The following is a 24,310-nucleotide window of genomic DNA, read 5'->3' on the forward strand; positions in this document are numbered from 1 at the left end:
AAAATGGGCCCAGCTCCCTTTAACAAAAAGGTCAGTGTTTCTAACAAATTCATTCTACCACAAGTGTTGTTAGAGTTTCTTCTTGCCTTTTAGATGTCTTTAGAATCTATACCTGAGTAATGGGTTAAAATGGTTTTAAATACTAAATACATTGCACTAAGTCTTTTATGTTATTGTTTAAAAAAAAGAAAGGAAGACAAAAGCTGTCTTCTGTGGCACTGCAACTAATAGGGATGATACATCTGAGTAGGGCAAATCTAGAAGATGAAGATTTTGGTAAGGTTTTCTGGTTGTTGGAGTCATTAAAAAAAAAAAAAAAAAAGAAGAAGAAGAACTTATTATCCTTGTACCCAAGGAAAAGGATGAGTTTTGAATGGTAGCAAGCTTAAACCAGTGGGTACTTGTGCCTCATTGCCTGAAAATAGGTCTCCTTGTAAGGATTCCCTATTGCCCTGTCCCTGATTTAAGCAGGGGCTGCAAACAAGGCAAAAATGGTGGGTCTGGAGAGGGCAGTTGATGCAAAGCCAGTAGAAACAGACAGTGTTCACCATGGTGCAGATTGCAAGAGTTACTGATTTCTACTTCAATAAGTCGTATTAAGATTTAGGTATTTGATACAGATGATTTAGGGCTTGCAAAGCATAATCAGAGTGGACAGAGATGACTCCAGTAGTACAAAGCTGTAGCAACTGAGGAATGCTGTCAGATTACTGAGCCCTTGAGGGCGAAGCAGGTTGCAAAAATTATGAAAACAGAAAGAGTTTGAAAGGGAAATTGCACCAAAGGCAGCCCATTTTTGTAGGGAAAGCATAAGGAATAAGTGGAAGAGACAGAAACACCTTTAAGGGCAAATAAGAATAATTTATTGATGGTGGGGGTAGGTTGGGAAAAGCAAATGAATTTTTTGCTTGCTGGTCTTCAGGGAGTCTGTCGACAGATGCCTGGAACCAACGTAAATTTCCCCAGGGAATAAAAATTACTGAAAAAATAGATGAAGATTGGTTTATAGCAGGTGATCCAGAAATGAATGAGTTGATGAGAAACACAAGTCCACAATCACTTGGGACCCACAGGCTTAATATTAGCGATAGAGTGGCCCATATGAAGCAATTATCTGGACAGTTGTGCTATAGCTGAAGAAGAGAGGTTGGTTTCGACATGTCTGACTGGCTTGGAAGTAAAACACAAATAGAGAAAACATAGAGTTTTAAAGCTAGAAAGGATCTTTGCAGTAATTTGGTAGATGAAGAGACAGACTTGACAAAAGATAAACAATTTGCCCAGAGCTGGGATGAGGCAGAGCTCAGGAACACCGTGCATTGCTCATGTCATCTTGAAGCTTGATGATGCATTTGCTCCATGGGCTTTCTCAGGTTCAGCATTAAACGTGGTCTTTATCCCAGTGAACAAGAAGTGAATTAAGAACTGGTATAAAGGAAGGTTCTATTAGGAGCAGAACTGCCCAGGTAAAGGTAGAGGGCCAAGTGAGACCCGTGGGGTTTGGTAACGTGAGGAATTTCATAGAAGAGGCAGAACTGTAATTGGGAAGTAGGAAAGAAGAGACTAGGAATAGTCATTATCTTCATTATTGTTATCAAGTGATTATATGGCATTTCATCTTCAAAACCTTTTGCAGACTTTAATTAAGTGTCAAGTGCAGTCATAATCTAAATTGCACAGATTGTCTGGAAAAGTAGGGTGTTGAAGTTTGGTGAAACGTGCAGGAAATGTTTAGAATTCTCTTATTCTGAAACATTGCTGGAATATGCTTTATTATAAAGCAGTGGTCTCCCTTATATATTAATTAAAAAATAGAAGCCTTGTTATGATGTCTTCCTAACCCAGCTGTTAACTCTCCTTACTTGTGGGTGAGGAAATGGACAAAATATGGGGAATGTAATTCTTACCTTGAAGAGTGCATGAAAGAAACACTTAGCGTTTGTGAGGTTCACTTTTAAATGCAGCATTTGAAAATGAATACATCCTAGTGTAATCGACAGTGGACGCTTTTCTCCCCCTTGAGACTCTCATGCGTACCTGTCCTATAAGAGCACATTTTGACGTTTTAAAAAATATTATGTTGATACAATGCTTGCACTGTTTTTATTCTTCAAAATGTAAATCTCTATGTCGAAATTAAAATATAGCAGGAGAGGAGCAAAAAAGCAGCACTGGTATATCCCACACCTAAGGATAAATGACACAAGCCAGAATCATTATAGGGGACATCTTTTACTTAAATGTCTATTTCTTTATTCTGTCATGCACAGAACAGTTCATTCCTGCCTTTTAAGGTTTGAGCATTATAATATTCTTGCTTTTAGGGCTAGGATTTTTCCTTTCCACATAGCACCTGTATTTTCTGGAGCAGTTCAGGGATGGAAGAAATGACACTTTCATTCTTGTAATGAGGCACCATTAACCAGAGGCCTTTTGTAAGGGTGTAATTTCAAACTTCATTACAGACTAAGGCAGCTACACAACCCATTACTTGGAAAAAATGTGCTTCTGTTGTGACTCTTCAATGAGCCTTACATTTTTAATGCACCTTGTTAGAATATTTATGAAATAGTATCACCAGTAGAGGGCATCTGTCTTTGAAACCTGTGAATATTAAGTGACAGGGTTTCATGGCCCTCACTTTAGACTTTTCCATTAGAAAAACAGAAGTTAAAGGTACATGCCATAATCTGAAATTCTGTCTGATTCAGTTTACATTACTAGCAAGTTACCAGAACTTTTCTTGGTCATGTCTTAGGAATTTTATTATTTTATCATCAGAGTAAAGTCTGAGTATGACGGTAACCAGCTGAAATCCACACTGGGAGAGAATGAGCGTATACTAATTGTGCTTCCATTTAAATGTCTGTCCTCTGGGAACAGTATGTTTGCCATGCTGGTAGGCTTGACCTCTGAAAAATATTCAAAAATGCTGAGTTCCTGATTTAAAAAATTTAGCATTGTGAAATTTAGTCCTGCCCATGAACAGGGCATCAGGTTAGCTCACAATGGAAGCTATGGTCTAAAAGACCCCAGGGTTAGAAAGAGATCTGGGTTTTATTTTATTTTATTTTTTTAAAGATTTACTTATTTTTAGAGAGGGTGAGGGCCAGCTTGCGAGTGTGGTGGGAGGGGCAGAGGGAAAGAGAGTCTTGAGCAGACTCTGCACGAGCGCAGAGCCTGACGTGGGGCTCGATCTCACAACCCTGAGACCACCACCTGAGCTGAAACCAAGAGTCGGACGCTTGACCAACTGTGCCCCCCAGATGCCCTTGGAGACCTGGGTTTTCTGTGTCTTTCTGGGCAATTTGAAGCGCGGGTTCCTGTGGGAGGAGAGTAATTCCTGCCAGCCTGACCACTTCCTGTTGGGTGTTTCTTCCTAACTCCGGGTCCCTCAGTCCTGGGAGTGTCCAGGTCTGCTCCCCCACCAGACTGGTGCGTGATGATGTAGAGTGGCTCAGAGATGTTAGGTTCTGGTTGTGAAAATACATATACGTGTGTGTATGTATTACGCACATGGCATTTTCAAGCGCAAGTGTTTGTTTCAAAGAATGATTAATAATTATGACCTCAAGTAGTATACCTTCTCCTATTTTCCTTTAGATAATTCTAATATTAAGGTCCATAGCAGTGTATATTCAGTTTTAATTTCCTCTGTACATGCTGTGAGAGAGGGAACTATGTTCTTGAATCTGTGAAACATGCCTTGACTGCATCCTGTTAATTTTCACATAGCAGCCTATTCCTTCAATGAGGAAACACAGTTCAAAGGCTTGAGTGTGTTACAGATCATTTTTTTTACCTAACACGATTTCTCTTTAGAGAGATTTAAATAGTTGCTTCTTCATAAGGTACTGGCCTTTTTAACTTGAATTTGCTTTACATTGTCTTTAATTTATATGTAATGGACGCCTGGGTGGCTCGGTCGTTAAGCGTCTGCCTTCAGCTCAGGTCCTGGCTCCTTGCTCAGCGGGGAGCCTGCTTCTCCCTCTGCCTGCCGCTCCCCCTGCTGGTGCTCTCTCTCTCTCTCTGGCAGATATATAAATAATAAAATCTTAAAAAAAAAAAGTTATATGTAAAATGAATATTTGTTACTCATCTACTGATTTGCATTTATAAGCAAATCTAAATACCCACCCCACAGTCTATACTAAGTGCTGTTAACAGGGCAATCAAAAGGTATCTGTTTAGAGAGAGAAATGTCTCCAGACTTGTCCGTCTGTTCTTTTCATTTTGTTTTGAAGTAGTTATGCTCATGTAGTTACAGTTTTGTGATGATGACCTTGCAGTTCCATGCTACTCTCTCACACCCTGGGAGTGTCAGTGTCTGGAATGAATACTCTGGAGCAGCTTCCTGAAGAACTTATATAAATTAAAAGTAAAATATTCAGGGGTGCCTAGGTGGCTCAGTCGGTTAAGCGTCTGCCTTCGGCTCAGGTCATGATCCTGGGGTCTTGGGATCAAGTCCCACGTCACTTGTGCTCACTTGCGCGTGTGTGCTCTCTCTCTCTGTGTCAAATAAATAAATAAATAAAATCTTAAAAAAAAATGTTAAATATTCAAATAACAGGTGTTTGATTTTTTTAAAAAGATTTTATTTATTTATTAGAGAGAGAGCAAGAAAGCACAAGCAGGGGGAGTGGCAGAAAGCAGCTGAGCAGGGAGCCAGACTCGGGGCTCGATCCCAGGACCCCTGAATCATGACCTGAGCTGAAGGCAGACGCTTAACCGACTGAGCCACCCAGGTGTCCCTGGGTGTTTGATTTTTGCAAGGAATACTCAACGCCTTCACAGCATTATTGCAGCACATTCCAGACAGTATTGCTTTAACTAGATACTTCTTCCCCACCTCTCCCCTGCAGCACCTTACCCTTGTTATTAGAAAGACTTGATAACAGCAAAAGTCCAGAACTTCTGCAGTGTGGTCCATGGATGGGTATTGTTAGGTTCATACAGTATCTTAACATTCAGCATTGTCAGTACTTAAAAACTGGAAGAGTTCACTTTTTTAAAAGTCCAAATTTGTAGGTTATCTTTAGAAAATGAGAGGATTTGGAAACACTGTCCTGTGATCTCATATGACAGCTGCCTGTGCCCCCCAGCACCCCCACGCTGGATTTCCCTTTCCCTTATTTACATTTCCTGCCGGGCCCCTGCCGGCATTGAGTGCTCTCACCCGTACTTCCTCTTCCCCATGTCAGCAGCCATCCTCAGAATGCTGTGGGCCTGCTCACCTCCTAGTGCATGCCACCACTGTTAGCTTTCTGTACTTCTAGTTTTCTGTCTTAAAAATGGGAATTTGTGTGTGTGGGGGTGCCTGGGTGGTGCAGTCAGTTAAGCATCCAACTCTTGATTTTGGCTCAGGTCATAATCTCGGGGTTGTGAGATCGGGTTCTGTGCTGAGCCTGGAGCCCGCATAGGATTCTCTCTCTCTCTCTCCCTCTCCTTCTGCTCCTCCCCCAGCCCCTCCCTCTCTCTCTCCCTCTCCTTCTGCTCCTCCCCCAGCCCCTCCCTCTCTCTCTCTCTCAAAAAAAAGGGGGAGGGATTATATCTGGCACTTATTGTCCATGAAAACTTTGACAATTAGTGTGAATTTTTAAGGACATTTCAAGTAAAATTATTTATTGCTACTTTGATTAGTATGTTTTTTAAAAAAGATTTTGTTTCATGATTTAAGATCAGCCTTATAGCAGACACTGCTGTTTCTTGAGTCAAAACTTAAATATGCTTTAAATGAGTTTTTTGTTTGCCATGCCTATTTCTTAGAAGATTTTAAGCCAAAGATAGAAGCCTGAAACTAATATATACTTACATATTTATGTATAAATATTCTAACACACATATATATGTGTGTCTGTACACACTTATCTACTTACGGATATACTAATCCAGTTAATACATTCTTAGCTTTAAGTGATTTTAATAAAATTGCTTCTTAAATAACTTTAAGTTTCTTAATATAAACTTTACAATAATTTATTTGATAACTTCTTAACTTTTAAAAGCACGTTTAGGATGAACCGAAAAATAGAGCATCACATGTGTGAATGTTAACTTGAGATGAATGGTCTTTCCTTTCAGAATACGGCAGGAGAATGATATGGTTGATTCAGCGCCTCAGTGGGAAGCTGTATTAAGGAGACAAAAGGAAAAAAATCAGGCAGACCCCAACAACAGACGATCCAGACATAGATCTCGCTCGTATGTGGACTCTTTTTATACCTTTATTCAAAAAGCACTGAGCTTGAAGTAGCATGCGGATTCTAGGGCAGATGGAGCTGTCTCTTTGAGGTCTTCTAAAGTGATTTTAGTTCCACCACGATTATCCCATTGTTTGTTTGTCATATTTCCCTTCTTATGTTTGTGACATTCATTAACTCTATCGGAAGCCATAGAAGTTGGAGCATTGCCAAAACAAAATGTTGAAAACAAGGCTATCAAGACTCTGTTTTGTTTTGTTTTGTTTTTAAACAAAGCATACATTCAACCAGGTAAGTGGGAACAGTCTTTGTTCTGGAGCCTGGCTGTTGGCAAAAATACCTGCTGCTTCTCTCAATTTGAGTCTGCAGAATTCTCTGAAGTCTTGTTCGAGATTGAGCCAGATGTGAATATCTTCCTATTAAATTATCATTTGTGAGCAGTAGGCAGTGAGTGATTCATTACACCCCGATGTTGGGATTGTTGCTAGGCAAAGCCATGTGTGAGCACAGTTACCCCGTAATGATGAGATTGCCAGTCCCCCAAATTAGTTTTCTTTTGAGCTGATAAAATTTCTAGGCTTTTTTTTTTTAATGTGTGCATCATTCAGATTTAGATAGCCCCATCTCCACATCCCTTCCCAAAGCATACCTTTTAAGTGTGAGCTGCGACTAACTATCCATCCCTTTGTGATCCTAGGTGGTTAGATGTCTGGTGTTGCTTATTTGTGGAAGGAGGGATTAGTGTCTCAGATAGGGTGGTGGAAGGATGCCACGGAGTGGATGCAGAGACAAACTGTAGGTAGGTGGAGGGGGTGGATCCAGGGAGCCAGGCAACAGGGTGTTCTGGTTAACAGAGGCTAGGAGAGAACTCAGAGGATACACCTCAGAACCCCGTGTGGCTCTAAGGGATGCTTTTCAGTCTTGGATGCTTACTTTTTAATTAGAAGTTATCCTAGAGTGTGGTTTTGTTTTTATCGGTGGTACATCATAATGAGTGATGTCTGTTTCTTTTCTAATAGAAAATTCTCAAGTAGTGACTATGCTGTGTACCAGACCCTTAAAGATTTATTTGTTGCTCCATAATGTTTTTGTTCTGGAACCTAATTAAAATATACAATTTAAAGCAGAAGTAATAAATTTTCCTTTGTCTTGACTACTACCTTCCCCCAGCTCCATTATAAAAGAGAGGTTTAGAACTGGAAGAATCAAGACCTTATGGTTGACAGTTTAACCAAAAGGCACAGAATCCCAAGATCAGGATGCAGCATAGTCATGGGTAAATCTTTTGCAACCACGCTTTTACCTTTCCATGTGGAATCTTCTTTCTCAGGGACTTGTAATACACAAGGTTTGGTGACTTGGCATTAAATCCTAAAAACAGCATTTAGGGGCGCCTGGGTGGCTCAGTTGGTAAAGCGTCTGCCTTCAGCTCAGGTCATGGTACCAGGGTCCTGGGATCGAGTCCGGTGTGGGGCTCCCTGCTCAGTGCAGAGCCTGCTTCTCCCTCTCCCTCTGCCATTCCTTCTGCTTGTGCTCTCTGGCTCTATCTCTCTGTCAAATAAAAAAAAAAAAAAAAAAAATGATTTAAAAACAGCATTTAGTTTTTCTCATAATTTCTGAAGCATTCTAAATTCAATTAAATGCCAATAGTAAATTTCATTTATTAAAAAGGGAAAAGTAAAATAAAATTGGGAAAAGTTTTCTATATAAATTTTGAAGAAGTCAAAAAACATTACTGGAGGCAATATTTAAAATTTTTGAGTAATAGTCCATTGTATGGTTATACCACAATTTGTTTATCCATTCTCCTCTTGATGGGCATATGGGTTGTTTCCACTTTTTGCTATTGTGTTAAAAGTTTCTATACACATTCTATACAAGTATATCTGTGGAGTATGTTATCTTATGCCCTGGGATCAATACCTGAGTGGAATTGCTGGGTTAGAGGATATTTCTAACCATATTAAATGTAATAATAAACTACCAAAATGATTTCTGAGAAGGTTGTATCATTTTATGCCCCCACTAGCGGTGTATGAGAGTTCTAATTCTGCCCCATTCCTGCAAATACTTAGTTCTGTCTTATTAATTTTAGCTATTCGGTTTGGCTTGAAGTGATATCCCATTATGGTTTCAATTAACATTTCCCTGATGACTAATGATGTTAACCACATTTTCCTGTGCTTTTTGGCTATTCATGTATCTTCCTTTTTAAAGTGCTTAACTTTTTGCCCATTTTAATTGGATTGTTTCTTTTTTATTACTTATTTGTAGGGTTCTTTATGTAGTCTGGATATAAGTTCTTTTTCAGATATGTATATGATGTATATTTTCTTCCTAGCTGTGGTTTGCTTTTTCATGTTCTTAACATTGTTTTTTGATAAACAGATATTTTAAATTTTGATGAAGACCAGGATATCATTTTGTTTTCATTTATAGTTAAGACTTTTTTACATCCTAAGGAATATTTGCCTACCCCAAAGTCACAAAGATGTTCTCATACCTTTTTCTAGCAGGTTTATAGATTTTGCTTTTTATTTAGGTCTGTCATCCCTCTAGAATTAATTGTTCAGTATGTATGAGGTAGAGGTAGATATTGAGAAGTTTTTTTCCAGGTGCTTATGCAGTATTCCAGGTCCATGTGTTAAAAAGACTATCTTCATTGAAATGCCTTGCGGCCTCTGTTGAAATTCAGTTAACTGCTTATATGTGGGCCAATTTTATTTCATTGATCTATTTGTCTGTTCGTAAGCCACCATGTTGTCTTGGTTACTGTAGCTTTATAGTAAGACTTGAATCAGGTAGTATAAATTCTCCAATGTTGTTTTTTTTATTTTCAAGATTGCTTTAGCTATTTTAGGTCTTCTGCATTTCTACATGAATTTTTGAATCAGCTTGTTAGATTTTACCCAAAAAAAAAAAAAAAAATAGACTTTAGGCTTATGTTGAATCTATAGCTCAATTTGGAGAAAATTCTTAACCATTTATTTAAGCCTCTTAACATCTTTCAGCAATGTTTCTTGGATTGCAGTATGGAGTTATTGCATTTATTTTGTTACATTTAATCCTAAATGTTTAATATTTTTAATGGTACTGAACTATACTTTAAAAATGCTGTTTTCCAATTGTTGGTTAGTAGATAGAAACACAAATTATTATTTTTTTTATTATGTTATGTTAATCACCATACATTACATCATTAGTTTTTGATGTAGTGTTCCATGACTCATTGTTTGCGTCTAACACCCAGTGCTCCATTCAGTATGTGCCCTCTTTAGTATCCATCACCAGGCTAACCCATCCCCCCACACCCCTCCCCTCTAGAACCCTCAGTTTGTTTCTCAGAGTCCGTCGTCTCTCATGGCTCATCTCCCCCTCCGATTTCCCCCCCTTCATTTCTCCCTTCCTACTATCTTTTTTTTTTTTTTTTAACATATAATGTATTATTTGTTTCAGAGGTACAGGTCTGTGATTCAACAGTCTTACACAATTCACAGCGCTCACCATAGCACATACCCTCCCCAGTGTCTGTCACCCAGCCACTCCATCCCTCCCACCCCCCAGCACTCCAGCAACCCTCAGTTTGTTTCCTGAGATTAAGAATTCCTCATATCAGTGAGATCATATGATACGTGTCTTTCTCTGAACAAATTATTTTTATATTAATATTGTATCTTGCCACTCTGCAACCTTGTTAAATTGATTTCATATCTCTGGAAGCTTTTTAAAAAAATTTCTTAGGATTTTTCACATTTACAATCCTATTGTTTGTGACCAGAGACCACTTTCCTTTATTTCTAATCTTTTTTCTTTTTATTTCTATTTTTTCCCTTAATACGCTGGCTATATCTTCCAGTACAGTGTTGAATTACAATGTTGAATAGTAGTAGTAAGAACAGAGACCTCCTTAGCTTGTTCTCTTTCTTAGGGGGAAAACATTCAGTATGTCATATTAAGTATGATGCTAGCTGTAAGATTGAGGAAGATCATTCTGTTTCTAGTGTAAGAGTTTTTATCGTGAATGAGTTTGAATTTTGTTATAAGCTTTTTCTGCATCTGAGATGACTTCTTTATTCTGTTAGTGGGAGAATTACAGTGATTCAGTTTTGAATGATACATCCTTGCATTCCTGAGATAAACCCTCAGGGTCCTGATGTATTATCCCTTCTATATATTGCTGGATTCTATTTGATACTATTTTGTTAAGAAATACTGGTCTGTAATTTTCTTGTATCTTTGTCAGGTTTTTGGTAACAGGTTTTTACTGGTCATTTAAAATAATTTGGCAAGTGTTCATCTTTTCTCCATTTTCTGAAATAGTTAATGTAAAAAATTAGCATTATTCCTTCCTTAAATATTTGATATAATTCACCAGTAAAACCATCTCTGCCTGGAATTTTCTTTATGGAAAGTTTCAAATTACAATCTCAGTTTCTTGAACAGATATTGATTGATTGGGCCATTCTGATTTTTACTTGTTACGTGTAGGTTTAAGTATTCTTTAAAAAGAATTTGTTCATTTTATCTAAATTATCAAATCTTCTGGCAAAAATTTTTCATAATAATTCTTTAGTATCTTTTTAACAGCTGTTGTGATACCACCTCTTTTATTCCTGATGTTGATAATTTGTGTTTTCTCTTTATTTTTCCCTTAATCTATCTTTTCAGAGAACTAACTTGGGTTTGTTGATTTTCTTTGCTGTCTATTTCATTGATTTCCACTCTTTATTACTTCCCAATATTCATTTTGTCTTTTATTTGTTCTTTTTTCATCTTCTTAAGGTCGCACTCATAAACCTTTCTCCCTTTTAAATATAAGTATAAAGTTGTAAATTTCCCCCAAGCCCTATAGTTTTAACTGTATCTCACATATTTTGATGTGTTTTTATTATCATGTAGTTCAAAATCATTTTTAATTTCTTGTGATTTCTTTGACCCTAGACTTTTTTTTAGTAGTGTGTTGATTAATTTCCAAATATTAGAGGATTTTCTAGATATCTCATGAGTATTATTGATTTCTAATTTAATTCCATTGTGATAAAAACAATCTCTAAGATTCCTTTGAAACTTATTGAGACTTGTTTTATGACCTAGCATATAATCTTTCATGATGAATGATCTGGTGGACTTGAAAAGAATGAGTATTCTCCGGCATTGGGTGTAGTCTATAAATGTCAAGTAGATCTAGTTAGCTGATAGTCTTGTTCAGATGGTCTGCATCTTTTCCGATTTCTTTGTTTACTCTTCAATCAGTCATTGAGAGAGGGGTGTTAAAATCTCCAATAATAATTATGGATTTGTCTGTTTTATTCTTTAGTTCTGTCAGTTTTTGCTTCAAGATATTTTGTAGCTCTGATGTTAGGTACCTACATATTTGCAATTTTTTTTGTCTCCCTGGTGAATTGACCCTTTTATCATTATGAAATGTCTTCTTTATGCTGATAATACTCCTTTCTCTGTGTCTACTACACACACAGACACACACACCCAAACTCTTTTGTGTGTGTGTGTGTGTGTGTGTGTGTGTGTGTGTATCCATTGCATCTTTTTCATGCTCTCTCTTTGCATGTTCTATCCTTTTAACCCTTTCATTTTTAGCTGAGGTATGTTTTTCTATTTAGAGTCCATCTCTTGATCTCTTGTAGACAGCATAGGGTTGGACTTTTTTTTTTTTTTTAAATCTACCTGACCATCTCCTACCCTTTAAATTGAATGTTAGTATATTTGCAGTTCATGTAATTATTAATATTTGGTGGTTTATGTGTACCATTTTGCTCTTTTTCCTATTTACTGTATCTGTTTTTTGTTGGTTTGTTCCTCCTTTCCTATTATATCTTGTGTTAATTGAATATTTTTTGGTACTCTATTTTACTTGTAATTAACATCTTCCCTATACTTTTTATTATTTTTTTCTTTAGTGGTTTCTCGATGGCTTACAGTATGATTCCTTAATTTATCACAGCATATGTAAAATTTAGAAATATGTAAATTTAGAAATCTTGGAAAAATATAGCTCCATTTGTCCCTCTTTGTCCTTTGTACTATTGTCATACATCTTATTTTTGCATATTAGTAGCCCCATGTTACAATGTTATTATCTTTGCTTAAACAGGAAGTTGTTTTTAAAAGAAATCAAGAAAAGAGGAAAAAAAGTTACAGTTATTGTAGTAGACAGAAAATAGTCCCCTAGATGTGTCCATATCTTAGTCTCCAAGACTTGTAAATATTTTATGTTAGATGGCAAAGGGGAATTAAGGTTGCAGGTGGAATTAAGATTGTTAACCAGTTGACCTTCTGCCAGAGATCTTCTCCTGAGTTATTCAGGTGGGCTCAAAGTAATCCCAGGGTTCTTAAAAAGTGGAAAAAAGGACAGGAGAAGGAGTGAGAATGATTCAGTTTGAGAAGAATTCAATCTCTGTTACTGGCTTTGAAGATGGAGGAAGGGGCCATGAGCTAAAGAATGGGGGCAGCCTCTAAAGTTGGAAGAGGTAAGGAAGTGGATTTTCCCCTAGAGCCTCCAAAAAGGAATGTAGCTCTGTCAACACCTTGATTTTAGTTCAGTTAGACCTTGGTCAGATTTCTGATCTACAGAATTTTATGATAAGAAATTTGTGTTGTTTTAAGCCACTAAATTTGTCAGTGGCTACAGCAGCAATAGAAAATGAATACAGTTACCTACTTATTTACTATTATCAGTGTGTTCTGTTCCTTCCTCTAGATCTGACATTCTATTTTTCTTCCTTTAGCATGTCTTAATAGTACCAGTCTGCAGATGATACATTCGCTCAGTTTTGTGTGAAAATGTCTTTATTTTAACCCTTATTTGTAACATAATTTCACTAGCTATAGGATTCCAAGTTGATGGGTTTTTCTTTCCCACTTAAAAGAGATGGCTCAGTTGTATTCTGGTTTCCGTCATTTCTGATAGGTCGGTCTTCATTCCATGGGCACTGTATGGACTTCGTCTTTTTTTCCCCGCTAGCTACTTTTATGATTTTTCCATTATTTTTAGTTTTTATCTGTTTGACTGTGGTATAGCTAAATGTGGTTTTCTTTGTATTTATCATTTATGTTTTTGTAATTTGATGTTTTTTTTCACCAAATTTCAGAGATTTTTTTGGCCATTATTTTTCAAATTCTTTTTTTCTGACCCATTCAGTCTTCCTCTTTTCTTGGGCATCCAATTGTATATATGCTAGACCATTTAGTATTGTCACACAAGCAAACAAGGTTCTGTTCATTTTTAAAATCTTTTTGCTCCCGTTTTAAATTTTGATCATTTCTGTTGACTTGTTTTCAACCTCATCAATCTTTGCTCCCTGTGTTGTCCAATCTTCTCTTAAAGCCACTCTAAACTTTATACTTTCCTATTCTAGAATTTCAGTTTTGTTCTTTTTATCCTTTTCATTTCTTTGTTGAGATTTCCCATCTGTTAATTTATTATGTCCATATTTTCCTTTAAATTGTTATACACATTTGTACAAGATGTTTTAAAGCCCTTGTTGGTGAATTCGCATGTCTGTGTCTTTCAAAATCTGTTTCTATTGACTGCTTTTATTATTTCTTAGATTATGATTATATTTTCTTATCTCTCTACATATACAATAATTTTTTATTGTATGCTGAAAATTTTAGATAATATCTAGGAGGAGGTTTGGATTATGCTGTCTTTGAAGAGTCAAATTTTGTTCTGGCAGGCAGCTAAATTGTTGGCTATGCCTTTTTTTTTTTTTTTTAGAGATTTTGTTTTAGAGAGAGAGCGCGCGCACTCATGAGTGTGCACACGAGTGGGGGCAGGGGCAGAGGGACAAGGAGACTCCACAATGAGCTGAGCCAAGGTGACAGGATCACGACCTCAGCCTAAATCAAGTCGGGCCGCTTAACGGACTGAGCCACCCAGGTGCCCCAATTGTTGGCTACTCTTGATCTTACTTTTTATGCTTGGTTTTATGCTTTGATAGGGTGGAACATTTTAGACTTGGTCATTAGCTTAGGATGTGTTTTTTACTTTAGGCTTGGTCCTTATTCCTAAAACCTGGCCTTTCTGGTGTCTTAATTGAATGTACACCGTGCTCAGCATGGCTTCTCCACAGCAACTGCATCAGAACTCTGTCTCCTACCACTTGCCACTCTCTGGTGTCTCTGTTCAGCTCTAAGCCTTGCAGCAGCTGCCCTCCATTAGAACTCACATAGTCTTACCCTGCTTATGTAGAGATTATGTGCAGTGAATATACTCAGCCAACCTTAAGGAAAACCCCATACAGACTTCTGGAGTCCCCTTTTATATTTTATTCTGCACTGTAAATTCCATCCTTATCGATAGCCTTACATTCTGATCTCTGCCTCCATAGCCCCATGAGACTGTAGCTGCTTGAACTCCACTTTCCCTTTATGGCATTGGGAAGGTGCCCCCAGGCAGAACACTGAAGGGGAGGTGGAGGGGATGGGGGGGTGGGGAATAAGGGGGTGGGCTTGCCTTGTGCTTCACTATCACAGGCTTATCTTGTCTGTTGCCCAGTGTCTGAAAAATAGTTGCTTGGTATATTTTGTTTTATAGATCTCGAGGGGGGAAGGGTTCATCTGATACCACTTACTGAATTGTGATCACAAGCAGAAGTTCAGGAATACTCTTTTAAGGTGGAGAAATATTTTTTTTTTCTCGAGCTCATGACCTTAAGATCAAGACCTGAGCTGAGATCAAGAGTCAGACGCTTAACTGACTAAGCCACCCAGGTGCCCTGGTAGAGAAATACCTTTAAATTGGGTATTGCTTTTATTAGATCAATTGAAATCAGAAAATAATGATACTTTAAACTTAAAATCTTATTTAAACTTTACTTTTAATCTTAACTACATGATAAAAATATCAGATCGGATAGAGGATTATCTCAAAAAAATGCAGTTGTATGAGAGCGCCCCATTAAGAGTTTGATGTTCTGGAATTTAGTTTTAAAGCAAACCATAAAAAAGATTTAGCAAATATTTGGGGTGACTTTATAACTGAACTTGGTTGATTAACAATATAGCTGATAGGGTCAAAGTGCAGTTTAAAAAATGACAAGTGAAGGGAAAAAAAATCTTTTTGAAGAAGTTCCTTCAGAAGTTGCTCTGCCTCCTTGGTAAAAAGCAGATTGAGAAAGAAGACCTTCCCAACAGGAAGACCCATTGGAAAACTTCTGTGGTGGGCTAGTGTGAGAGGTGGTTTTAGCTCAGAAGATGGTGGTGGTAGAAATGAAGAGAAGTGAATGGAAAGGCATTTTGGAAGTAGTGGTGATGGATGTGGAGTGTTAGAGGTATTTTGGATGAATTTTCACTTTGGGGCTGATGGATGGAGTGGGTAGTCATGAGGTTTTACTGAGGTCGGGTGAGATGAGCTGGAGATGTGTGGGGAGAGAGTTTTAAGATTTTTTTGTTTTGTTAGGTTTGAGAAACCAAGTGGGCAGTCAAATGGAAATGTCAAGTAGGCAACTAGATAAAACTGTTAAAACTCTACATGATGATGGAATACCTTATTTGGACACACTGGGCCCTCTCTTATTTCAGCTATGACATTAAAAATCTTAGATTTGTTGACGACTAAGGAAGTTATCTGCTGGGTGCTGTTGTCAGACCTCTGTTGACATTCTGGGCCTCCCCGGTGTTAGTTTACTGCCTAATCTCCATGAACTCCCAGTGTCATCTCTACAAACAGATAATGCATTCTCACAGAGTTTTGCTGAAAATTCAGGTCATACTTGAATTCAGGTACCTGTGACATCATACTTGCAATTACAGTTACTATAATTAGTAAGTTCTCCAGATCTTGGTTAATCTCTAGAAACACTGTAAGGTATTAATTTTTTTTTTTTTTTTCCTTGAGATGAGGAGGAAGGGAGATATAAAGAGAGTAGGGTGGGGCCAACTCACATGAAGATTAGAATTTGGTTCTATGCAAATTTAGGAACCACTACTGCTTTTTTAAAAAATGGAAACATGGCTAGAGCAGATCTGAGAAAGTAATTAAAATTGTTCTTCACATATACTTATATTTGGCATTTCAGATATACAGGAAACCACTTACCTCTCGATTACTCCCATATTCTTGAATTCCTACTGCGCTGTCTATAAATTGTCATACGGAGGTATATCCACTGGGGGTTTAGAATGCTATGATACATCAGTCACACATGCTTCATTCATTTTATTTTTTTTAAATTCCCAGTGAAAAGCTAAAAAGCTGTATTTATTATAAATACCAGAGACATACAATAGTATGAAATACAAAACCCCTCTCTCCTAAAACACGTTAAACTATAATGAGATTGGATCTCATCTAGGAAGTCATTGAGAAGTGCAGCTCTTTCTAGTACATTTTGCAGCTGCATTGCCATGACATTCTTGTTTACTTATCATTAGAAAACTTTGATGAAACTTCTTTTCTCTATGAGTAAACCTTTACTTACTGGGATATTTGAAAGAGGCATTGAAGCCCAAACAATAGTTCTCATAGGTTCCACTTGTGTGGGTGAGAAGGCTCAGGCTCCCTCTGCTGGTGAGAATGACTCACAATTTTTATTGAAAAATGATGATGCCAGAATGAGATTGTCAGGATGAAGTGATGTTCGCAGTTAAACACCAAACAGAAGTCTGATGCCGTAAAGATTGAGCATGCAGGTTTTGGAAGTGACTCTTGAATGATCTTCAGCAGCTAGGTTGCTGGGCTCTGTGGCTTCCTAATCCTTCTTTAATTCTGACATGGGAAGGGAGGAAAGAGGGAAGGAGGGGAAGATTAAGCTATCTTTTCATCATGTCTATTCTAACTGCTCAGGAATATGATGAGGAATATATTTGTTAAGGGCTTTGAATTTTTAAAATAAAGATGTTTTATAAACTTACAGTATTCTTAGTAACATATTTTCAACTCTAAATTTCCTTTTAGAGCAGTGTTCAGTAGTAAAATCACAAAAATAATAAGTCAAATGCTACCACATTTATTATATTTTTTAGTATAATATAGTACACAAAATATAGTGTACTCTACCCTATAGTATAATATATAATGTTTTCTAGCTAATATAATTGGAAGGTTAGGGGGATATAGAAGACTACGTGCGTTGATGGGGTTTAAACCCTTTGTACAGTCAACTGGGTGGCTCAGTCGGTTAAGTGTCTGACTCTTGGTTTCAGCTCAGGTCGTGATCTCATGGGTCATGGGAGTGAGCCCCACATGAGGCTCCACACTCAGTGGGGAGTCTGCCTGAAAGATTCTCTCCCTCTACCCCTCCCACCACTTGTGTGCTGTCTCTCTCTCTAAAATAAATAAATGTTTTGTTTTTTTTAAATATACCCTTTGTAGATTTATGAAGTAGTATTCTTATTTTAGGGTTTTGGAAGAAAGGAAGATGATGATTCTAAGTGATACCTCATCAAACAAATTTCTCTGAAAAATGAATATTTAAATTGGACTATTGGTATAAGGTGTGGATGAGGGATTTTTTTTTTTTTTTTTTGAGAAGTACTGGACTAATATTGGACTTAATGTGCGTTTTTTATAGAAATAGAACATTTCCTTAGGAACTTATTTGGAGAGTTCAAGTAAAACATCTGCATAATTAAGGGCCTTTTAATTAAGAAAAATGGCTGTCGGAATCCCACAGCTTTCTAAATCTACAGAATGATGTTGAGCCGCAGATCCTGAATTCATCCTAAATTATTGATTAAATGTATGCAGATGTAAGCATAAAAATAATACATTCCTCATTAGCATGTTGCCTGTGTTTACATCTGTTAAATCACAGATGGTCTAGGAATTGGAGGAAATTAGGGCTTTTTTTTTGTTTCTTTAGCTTTGGAACTTCTCCCTGCCCTAAAGCTGCTTGAGACCACTGGCCATTTCAGAACTCAGTTTCCTTAAATGTATGACTATTATAGGTGCTATAGAACTGAAACACATAGGCTAAACTTCTGAATCTTTTAGGATCATTATTTATGGCCGGAAGGACTAATGTTCCCGTTTGGGTTAAGATAACATTTCTGCTAATTCTTACAAGATGGGATTGAAAGGCATTGCCTGTGGAATCGCAACAATAGTAATTTTTTAAAACATGAAAATACACCTGTTTTTTTTTTCTTTTCTAATAACTAAGGTTAGAAATTCTCTTGGCTAAAAATAAATCAGGAAAGATAGGTTAAGTATAAATAAGAAAATAAAGTTACCTGCAATTCCAACACTCAGAGATATCCAGTATTATCAAGTTTTTTGTGTATTGTTCACATTCACCATCTCTCATCACTAGCCTGTGGTGGTGGTCGTGGGGGCCCCCTCATTGCTTTTTCTCATTCTCTCTCTCTCCTTCCTCAAAGCACTCAGTTTTGAATCTCATACCATCAAAAGTCCACCACTTACTGTAGCTCATCAACTGCGCCCTGGGTTTCTTCCCTCTTTCTTTTAAGATTTGGTTCCTGCCTCGCTGTCATTCTTTCCAGCACTGTTTCAGCATCCACATAATGGATCTCTGCAGTGACCTGGCCTCATAGTCCCTCCACCCGACCATAGCCACTTTACTTTCAGGTCATACCTTTGACCAGTCATTTCCGATCTGGGGCAGTTCTGCCCTCCACGAGACATTTGCCAATGTCTGGAGACAATTTTTGCTTGTCACCCTGGGGAGGTATTAGTAGCATCGTGGGTAGAGACCGTAGGTGCTACTCATCATCCTACGATGCACAGGACAACCCTCGATAGCAAAGAATTACCTGACCCCAAATGTCAGTAGTGCTGAGGTTGAGGAACCCAGGTCAACTCAAAGATAGCCACACTATCGCATCTTTCAGAGATAAGAATGATTATCAATAGAACGGCCCCAACCTAGATATGATGTAATACTTTAGACTGTTGGGTGACCTTCTGTGAGAATCAGATGCTGGTGTATAGTTGAAACAGAACCATCTTTCCTCTGGGAATGGAGTGAGTAGCTTAGTGCTTTTTAATATTAGCATCTTCTCTGGTAGTATCACTTTGTGGGTTATCATATTGTCCAGTGAATCACACCAGCCAAATGTAGGAAAGGCAGATTTCTTACAGAAAAATCCTTCCAAAGAAGCATTTCTTCTTCTTTTCTTTAATATCCTTTTTTGTTTTTTTAAAGATTTTATTTATTTATTTGACAGAGAGAGACATAGCGAGAGAGGGAACACAAGCAGGGAGAGTGAGAGAGGGAGAAGCAGGCTTCCCGCTGAGCAGGAGCCCGATGTGGGGCTCGATCCCAGGCCCTGGGATCATGACCTGAACTGAAAGCAGACGCTTAACGACTGGAGCCACCCAGGCGCCCCAAAGAAGCATTTCTTAAGATTTTTTTTAAGCGTATAATTTTATTATATAACAACATCAACATTTAACAATAATCACGTTTTATATGTTTGAGACCAAGGCTTCATCCCCTCCCCTTATCTTCCATGTTTTGATTCCTTTTGAGTTGATTAAAAGACCTTTACAGGTTTTTCCCCCCCCCACAAAGGAAAAAAAAAAAAAGACCACTTAGTCAATTTAATTGCTAGAAAGTAGCTTATTGTATTCTGTGGGCTCAGAAAGCCCTACCAGAATGCCTCAGTGGTGCCTCATTAACTGAGAAAAATGAAAACAATGGTGATATCATCTGTAGAAAGTGATATTGAGCCCAAAATGTTGACACAGATTATGAATGTAAAATTCCACAGGACAGAGTATTGCAGTGGCTTTGCAAACCTCCAGGCCTTTTAATTGTTAGGGTTTGGGTCCTTTCTTTGGGCCTTTATTAGGCCTTGGTTCTGTTGAAAGGATGAATGAAAGCTTATCATTTTCTCACTAGGAAAAAACGTCATTCTGTGCAACAATTGCAGTGATAATAGATTTCTAGTATTCATTGCTATTATGGGGAGGGTGAACACAGGAATGCTGACTTCCAATTTCTCATTCTAGGAAATTAAAAGTAGTGGTATAATTTCTACTCGAGTAGCTTTCGGAGAAGAGATTTGTGGGGTATGTAGATGGGGATGGAGAAGGGCATATAGAGGGTGACAGTACGAGCCACACATAGATTCCAGCATTTCTGGGCCCGTGCTTTTACCCAGAAACACAGTGTCAGATGTAATATGAAAGGTGGGTCACTAGCACAGTCTGCCAGGTCTGAGCTGTCCCACCATTTCCTTTTCCCTGTGGTTGCTGCTTCCAGTAGGTAATCACAGATCATGTTGGGAATCTTTCGTATTAATAGAATCAGGATGAGTTCTTTGCCTTTACTTAGAAATAGCCAGAAGGACCAGAAACAGAAGCCCTGAATCCTCTTCATTGTAAAATCACCACTGGAGGGTGTGTGGATTTGTTCCTAAACTTCTAAGCTCTATTCATCACATAAAGCCCTGCCTGGTTGTGGCTGGTTGTTCTGTGATTTTCTTCAGTAGTGCTAGCAGATAAATTATCCGGTGTCTCTATACTATCCCACATTGGCTCTCCCTGCCCAGTCTTTTCTTGTCTGGTCCCAGCTGGCAAATAAGAACTTCAAGGTCTGAAAACTAGGAATGTTGCTCTGCTAAAGTTAGCTGTGAGATTGTTAGATGAAGCATGTTTGTAGACATGAGTGGTGTGTTTTCTCTTTATAGGAGGAGCCCTGATATCCAAGCAAAAGAAGAGTTATGGAAGCATATTCAGTAAGTACTGCTTTTTTTCTTATTATTGTTCTAAAACCTGTGTAGTGTTAAGGCATTTACGAGGAAGACCACTGGACACCAAGAGGCAGCCTCTGGCTGAAGCCTGTCCCATGGTCTACTTTGCCATCATTGTGTGGAACACCGCCCTCCCATGGTGGTGTCTTCTCAGGCCAGCAGCCCCTCTGTAGGTAGTCCTCTCTTTAGACCAGTTAGCCTTGCCTGTAAATGGGCCTCAGACTGGCCAATAATTTACAAATAAATACCAAGGAAAACTTCAGAAGGAAAAAAGACGCCTACTGCAGGGGAGAGAAGCCGATTTTTTGTAGGGAGATAATGGGTGGAGAGTCCTCTACATTCTGGATATAGAAAAACTGGAAAAAAAGAAGAGCTATAGAAAAGGGTTTTTTTTTCCCCCCCGTTTTTCCTTGAATACATTCTAGTTTTTTAATTTTTTGTTCCTGGCTTATGTTTCTCTTAGTTTTACTAACGTGTTTTGGGACACGATTAGGAAGGGAAAACCCATCTGCTGATTGTGAAAGGTATTAGTATTTATATCAGCATCATAACTTTAATTTTCTTGCACATTCCCTTCTAGAAAGGAACTTGTGGATCCTTCTGGATTGTCTGAAGAACAATTAAAAGAGATTCCATATACTAAAGTAGAGTGCGTATGTCTTTGAAAATCTTTTCACAAAAGTTTTATTAATACTTATTAGTAAATAATCCATTCTTACTCTTCATTGGTGTTCCATGAAGTGCTTTAATTTGTCTTTGCGTTTTAACTGAAATTACAACTTCAGGGAAAGAGGTAGAAAAGGGTGTATTAAAGCTAATTGTTATTCTGTCCTACAATCACTATCATCTCCTATTAACTGCCTGTTTGTATGTGGTAGCTACAAAGGGGCTTTTGATGATTAATGTCAGTTTTAAAATAAAAATTCCTTTTTTGAGATATTCACTGATTGGTAACAATGTTTCTTCTTATTCATTACTTTAATGCCCAGAGAATTATATTGGCCACAAATCCTGTCATATAAGCCCAACCCAATCCCTGTCATAGAACTAGCACATTGAACATGCTTCATGGAAGCATAACAGCACTCCCTAATCATTCAGTATAGGATGCAGCATAAGATGATCTATTTACTCTGTTTCCTGCCCTGCTATAATTAGTTAAGAGAAAGTGGGATTCTACTTCATTGCTTTATGTCCCTCTGTAACCCATGCTTGCTTCCCACTCTGGTCAAACAGCAGGTTTGTACACACCCTCCCCAACTCCCATTCCTACCTCTCCTTATCTTTGGGCCAAAGATTGAATTCTTAATGACAGGCTAATTAGTAGCTAGGACAAGGACCAACTTTTTCTGGTAGGAATGCCATTTTGTCTGCATTGTAGGTTTTTTTTTTACACACTTTTGGAAAAAATTGAACTGGGAATAGTTTCATTAAAATTTTTTCATTTAAGAGAAAATATATATATACCCACGTACATACAAATACTAGAGTGTCATTTTCATGTATGGTCAAAGGAGAAGTGTTCTGTTGTTAGCTTGTGAAATTTAAACCACTTAGGCTTTACAGGCTCAGAGGGATCAAGTTCTTTTTAAACTCTCGAAGTCTTACTCTTCTGTGGTTTCCTCCTTAAGGGAAAATTCCAAATTATCCTGTTCTGACTTCTGGTTGTTTCCACATTTTTGGTTGCTTGTTCAGGACTCAAGGTGACCCAGTCCGCATCAGGCATTCCCATTCGCCGCGCAGTTACCGCCAGTATCGCCGGTCCCAGTGTTCAGATGGAGAGCGATCTGTTCTCTCGGAGGTGAAGTAAGTAGGCAAGCGTGAGGACATCATCCCCTCCATGGTGCCGGCTCCAGAACAGCACAGTATAAGGGGATTTTCTGCAATGATGGAAATGTTCTGTATCTGTGGCTATTATTTGAAAGATGGCTAGAGTGACTGAGAAACTGAAAATGTAATATTATTTTTAATTAATTTGAATTTAAATAGCCCTGTATGGCTAGTGGCAACCATATGGGATGGCACAGAGCTAGACCATACTTAGGCTAAATCATGACACCTCCAAGCTGTGCACTGAAACTTTTATTTATTTTTAAGATTTTTATTTATTCATTTGACAGGGATAGAGAGAGAGAGCATGCCAGAGAGCACAAGTCGGGGCAGATGGCAGAGGGAGAGGGAGAAGCAGGCTTCCCAGTGAGCAGGGAGCCCAATTTGGGGCTCGATCCAGGACCCTGGGATCATGCCCTGAGCCAAAGCAGACACTTAACTGACTGAGCCACCCAGGCGCCCCTGCACTGAAACTTTTAGAGGAAGATGTATGAACTATTCTGTTATGAATAATGCATCCTTATTTGAGAGAAGTGGCATAAGTTTCTTTCTGATCTGAGGACATTTTCTTTTACTACAGTAAATATGTGTTGCAGTCATTTCTTTGTATTTAGTTTTTCTTTTGAGGAAAGTGACCATTTCTCACACTATGGTCACAATAGGTGCTATATTTTAAATGAATATGCTAACGAAATAATTATGCATCATGTACTTGGTATTGCTGGGTAGGAATGTTAATCATTGAACTCTGAATTAAGGCTCAAAATTTTAAATTGGGAGATAGACTAACAATAAATTGGGAGGTAGACTAACCCAGCAGAGAGAGGTATAGGCCAGGTTTTGTTTATTTTTTGTTTTGTTTGTAAAATGTAGAGCCTGGCTATTTATAGCCTCATAGGTTTATAGAAAAAGAATAAACGGCCAATAAATGCTTCTCTGGAAACAAATCAAAAAGCCATTTATACATGTCACAGTAACAAAAGCACATGGGAACCACACCTGTTTTATTCTTGGTTCTCCTGTTTATTAGCTGTGATTTTGAACAAGTTACCTAACCTGCTCAACTGAATTCAAAAACATTTATTAAACACCTCTCTGTGTAAAGCACTGTGTAGGCACTGTAAGGAATATGAAGGTTTATAAAACATGCTTTCTATCCTGTAATCCTCTTCCAGCTCAAGTTGTGATTCTAGGTACTGTTTCAATCCTTAATTCTAAAACAAATTCTCTGCAGTTCAAAAACGGATCTCGTACCTCCACTCCCTGTGACCCGTTCTTCAGATGCTCAGGGTTCTGGTGGCTCCACGGTTCATCAGGTTGGTAATGAAGTTTTACGGTGTTGGTACTGATGACAGTTTTTCAGAAGCACTTTTCTGAAAGGTCTTTTGGGGGAAATAGAGCAACGAATCTCTAACTTCACTTTGAGATTCCGTAATTTTATTTATTTATTTATTTTATTTTATTTTTTAAAAGATTTTATTTATTTATTTGAGAGAGAGAATGAGAGAGCGAGAGAGAGCACATGAGAGGGGGGAGGGTCAGAGGGAGAAGCAGACTCCCTGCTGAGCAGGGAGCCCGATGCGGGACTCGATCCGGAGACT

The 24,310-nt window shown here is 38.0% G+C and overlaps 1 protein-coding gene across 1 annotated transcript in view; it reads left to right on the forward strand.

The window, feature by feature from the left end:
• The window catches only part of EPB41L4A (erythrocyte membrane protein band 4.1 like 4A), a 243,427-nt gene that overhangs the window by 215,500 nt on the left and 3,617 nt on the right, over positions 1-24,310 (forward strand). The window contains exons 19-23 of the mRNA XM_032403864.1: positions 6,082-6,201; positions 20,817-20,864; positions 21,460-21,528; positions 22,575-22,685; positions 23,944-24,025. Coding sequence (XP_032259755.1) covers positions 6,082-6,201; positions 20,817-20,864; positions 21,460-21,528; positions 22,575-22,685; positions 23,944-24,025 — 430 coding nt within the window. The remainder of the gene's footprint in view (positions 1-6,081; positions 6,202-20,816; positions 20,865-21,459; positions 21,529-22,574; positions 22,686-23,943; positions 24,026-24,310) is intronic.

Source organism: Phoca vitulina, unplaced genomic scaffold (assembly GCF_004348235.1).
Source record: "Phoca vitulina isolate PV1807 unplaced genomic scaffold, GSC_HSeal_1.0 scaffold6, whole genome shotgun sequence".
Classification (NCBI taxonomy): domain Eukaryota; kingdom Metazoa; phylum Chordata; class Mammalia; order Carnivora; family Phocidae; genus Phoca; species Phoca vitulina.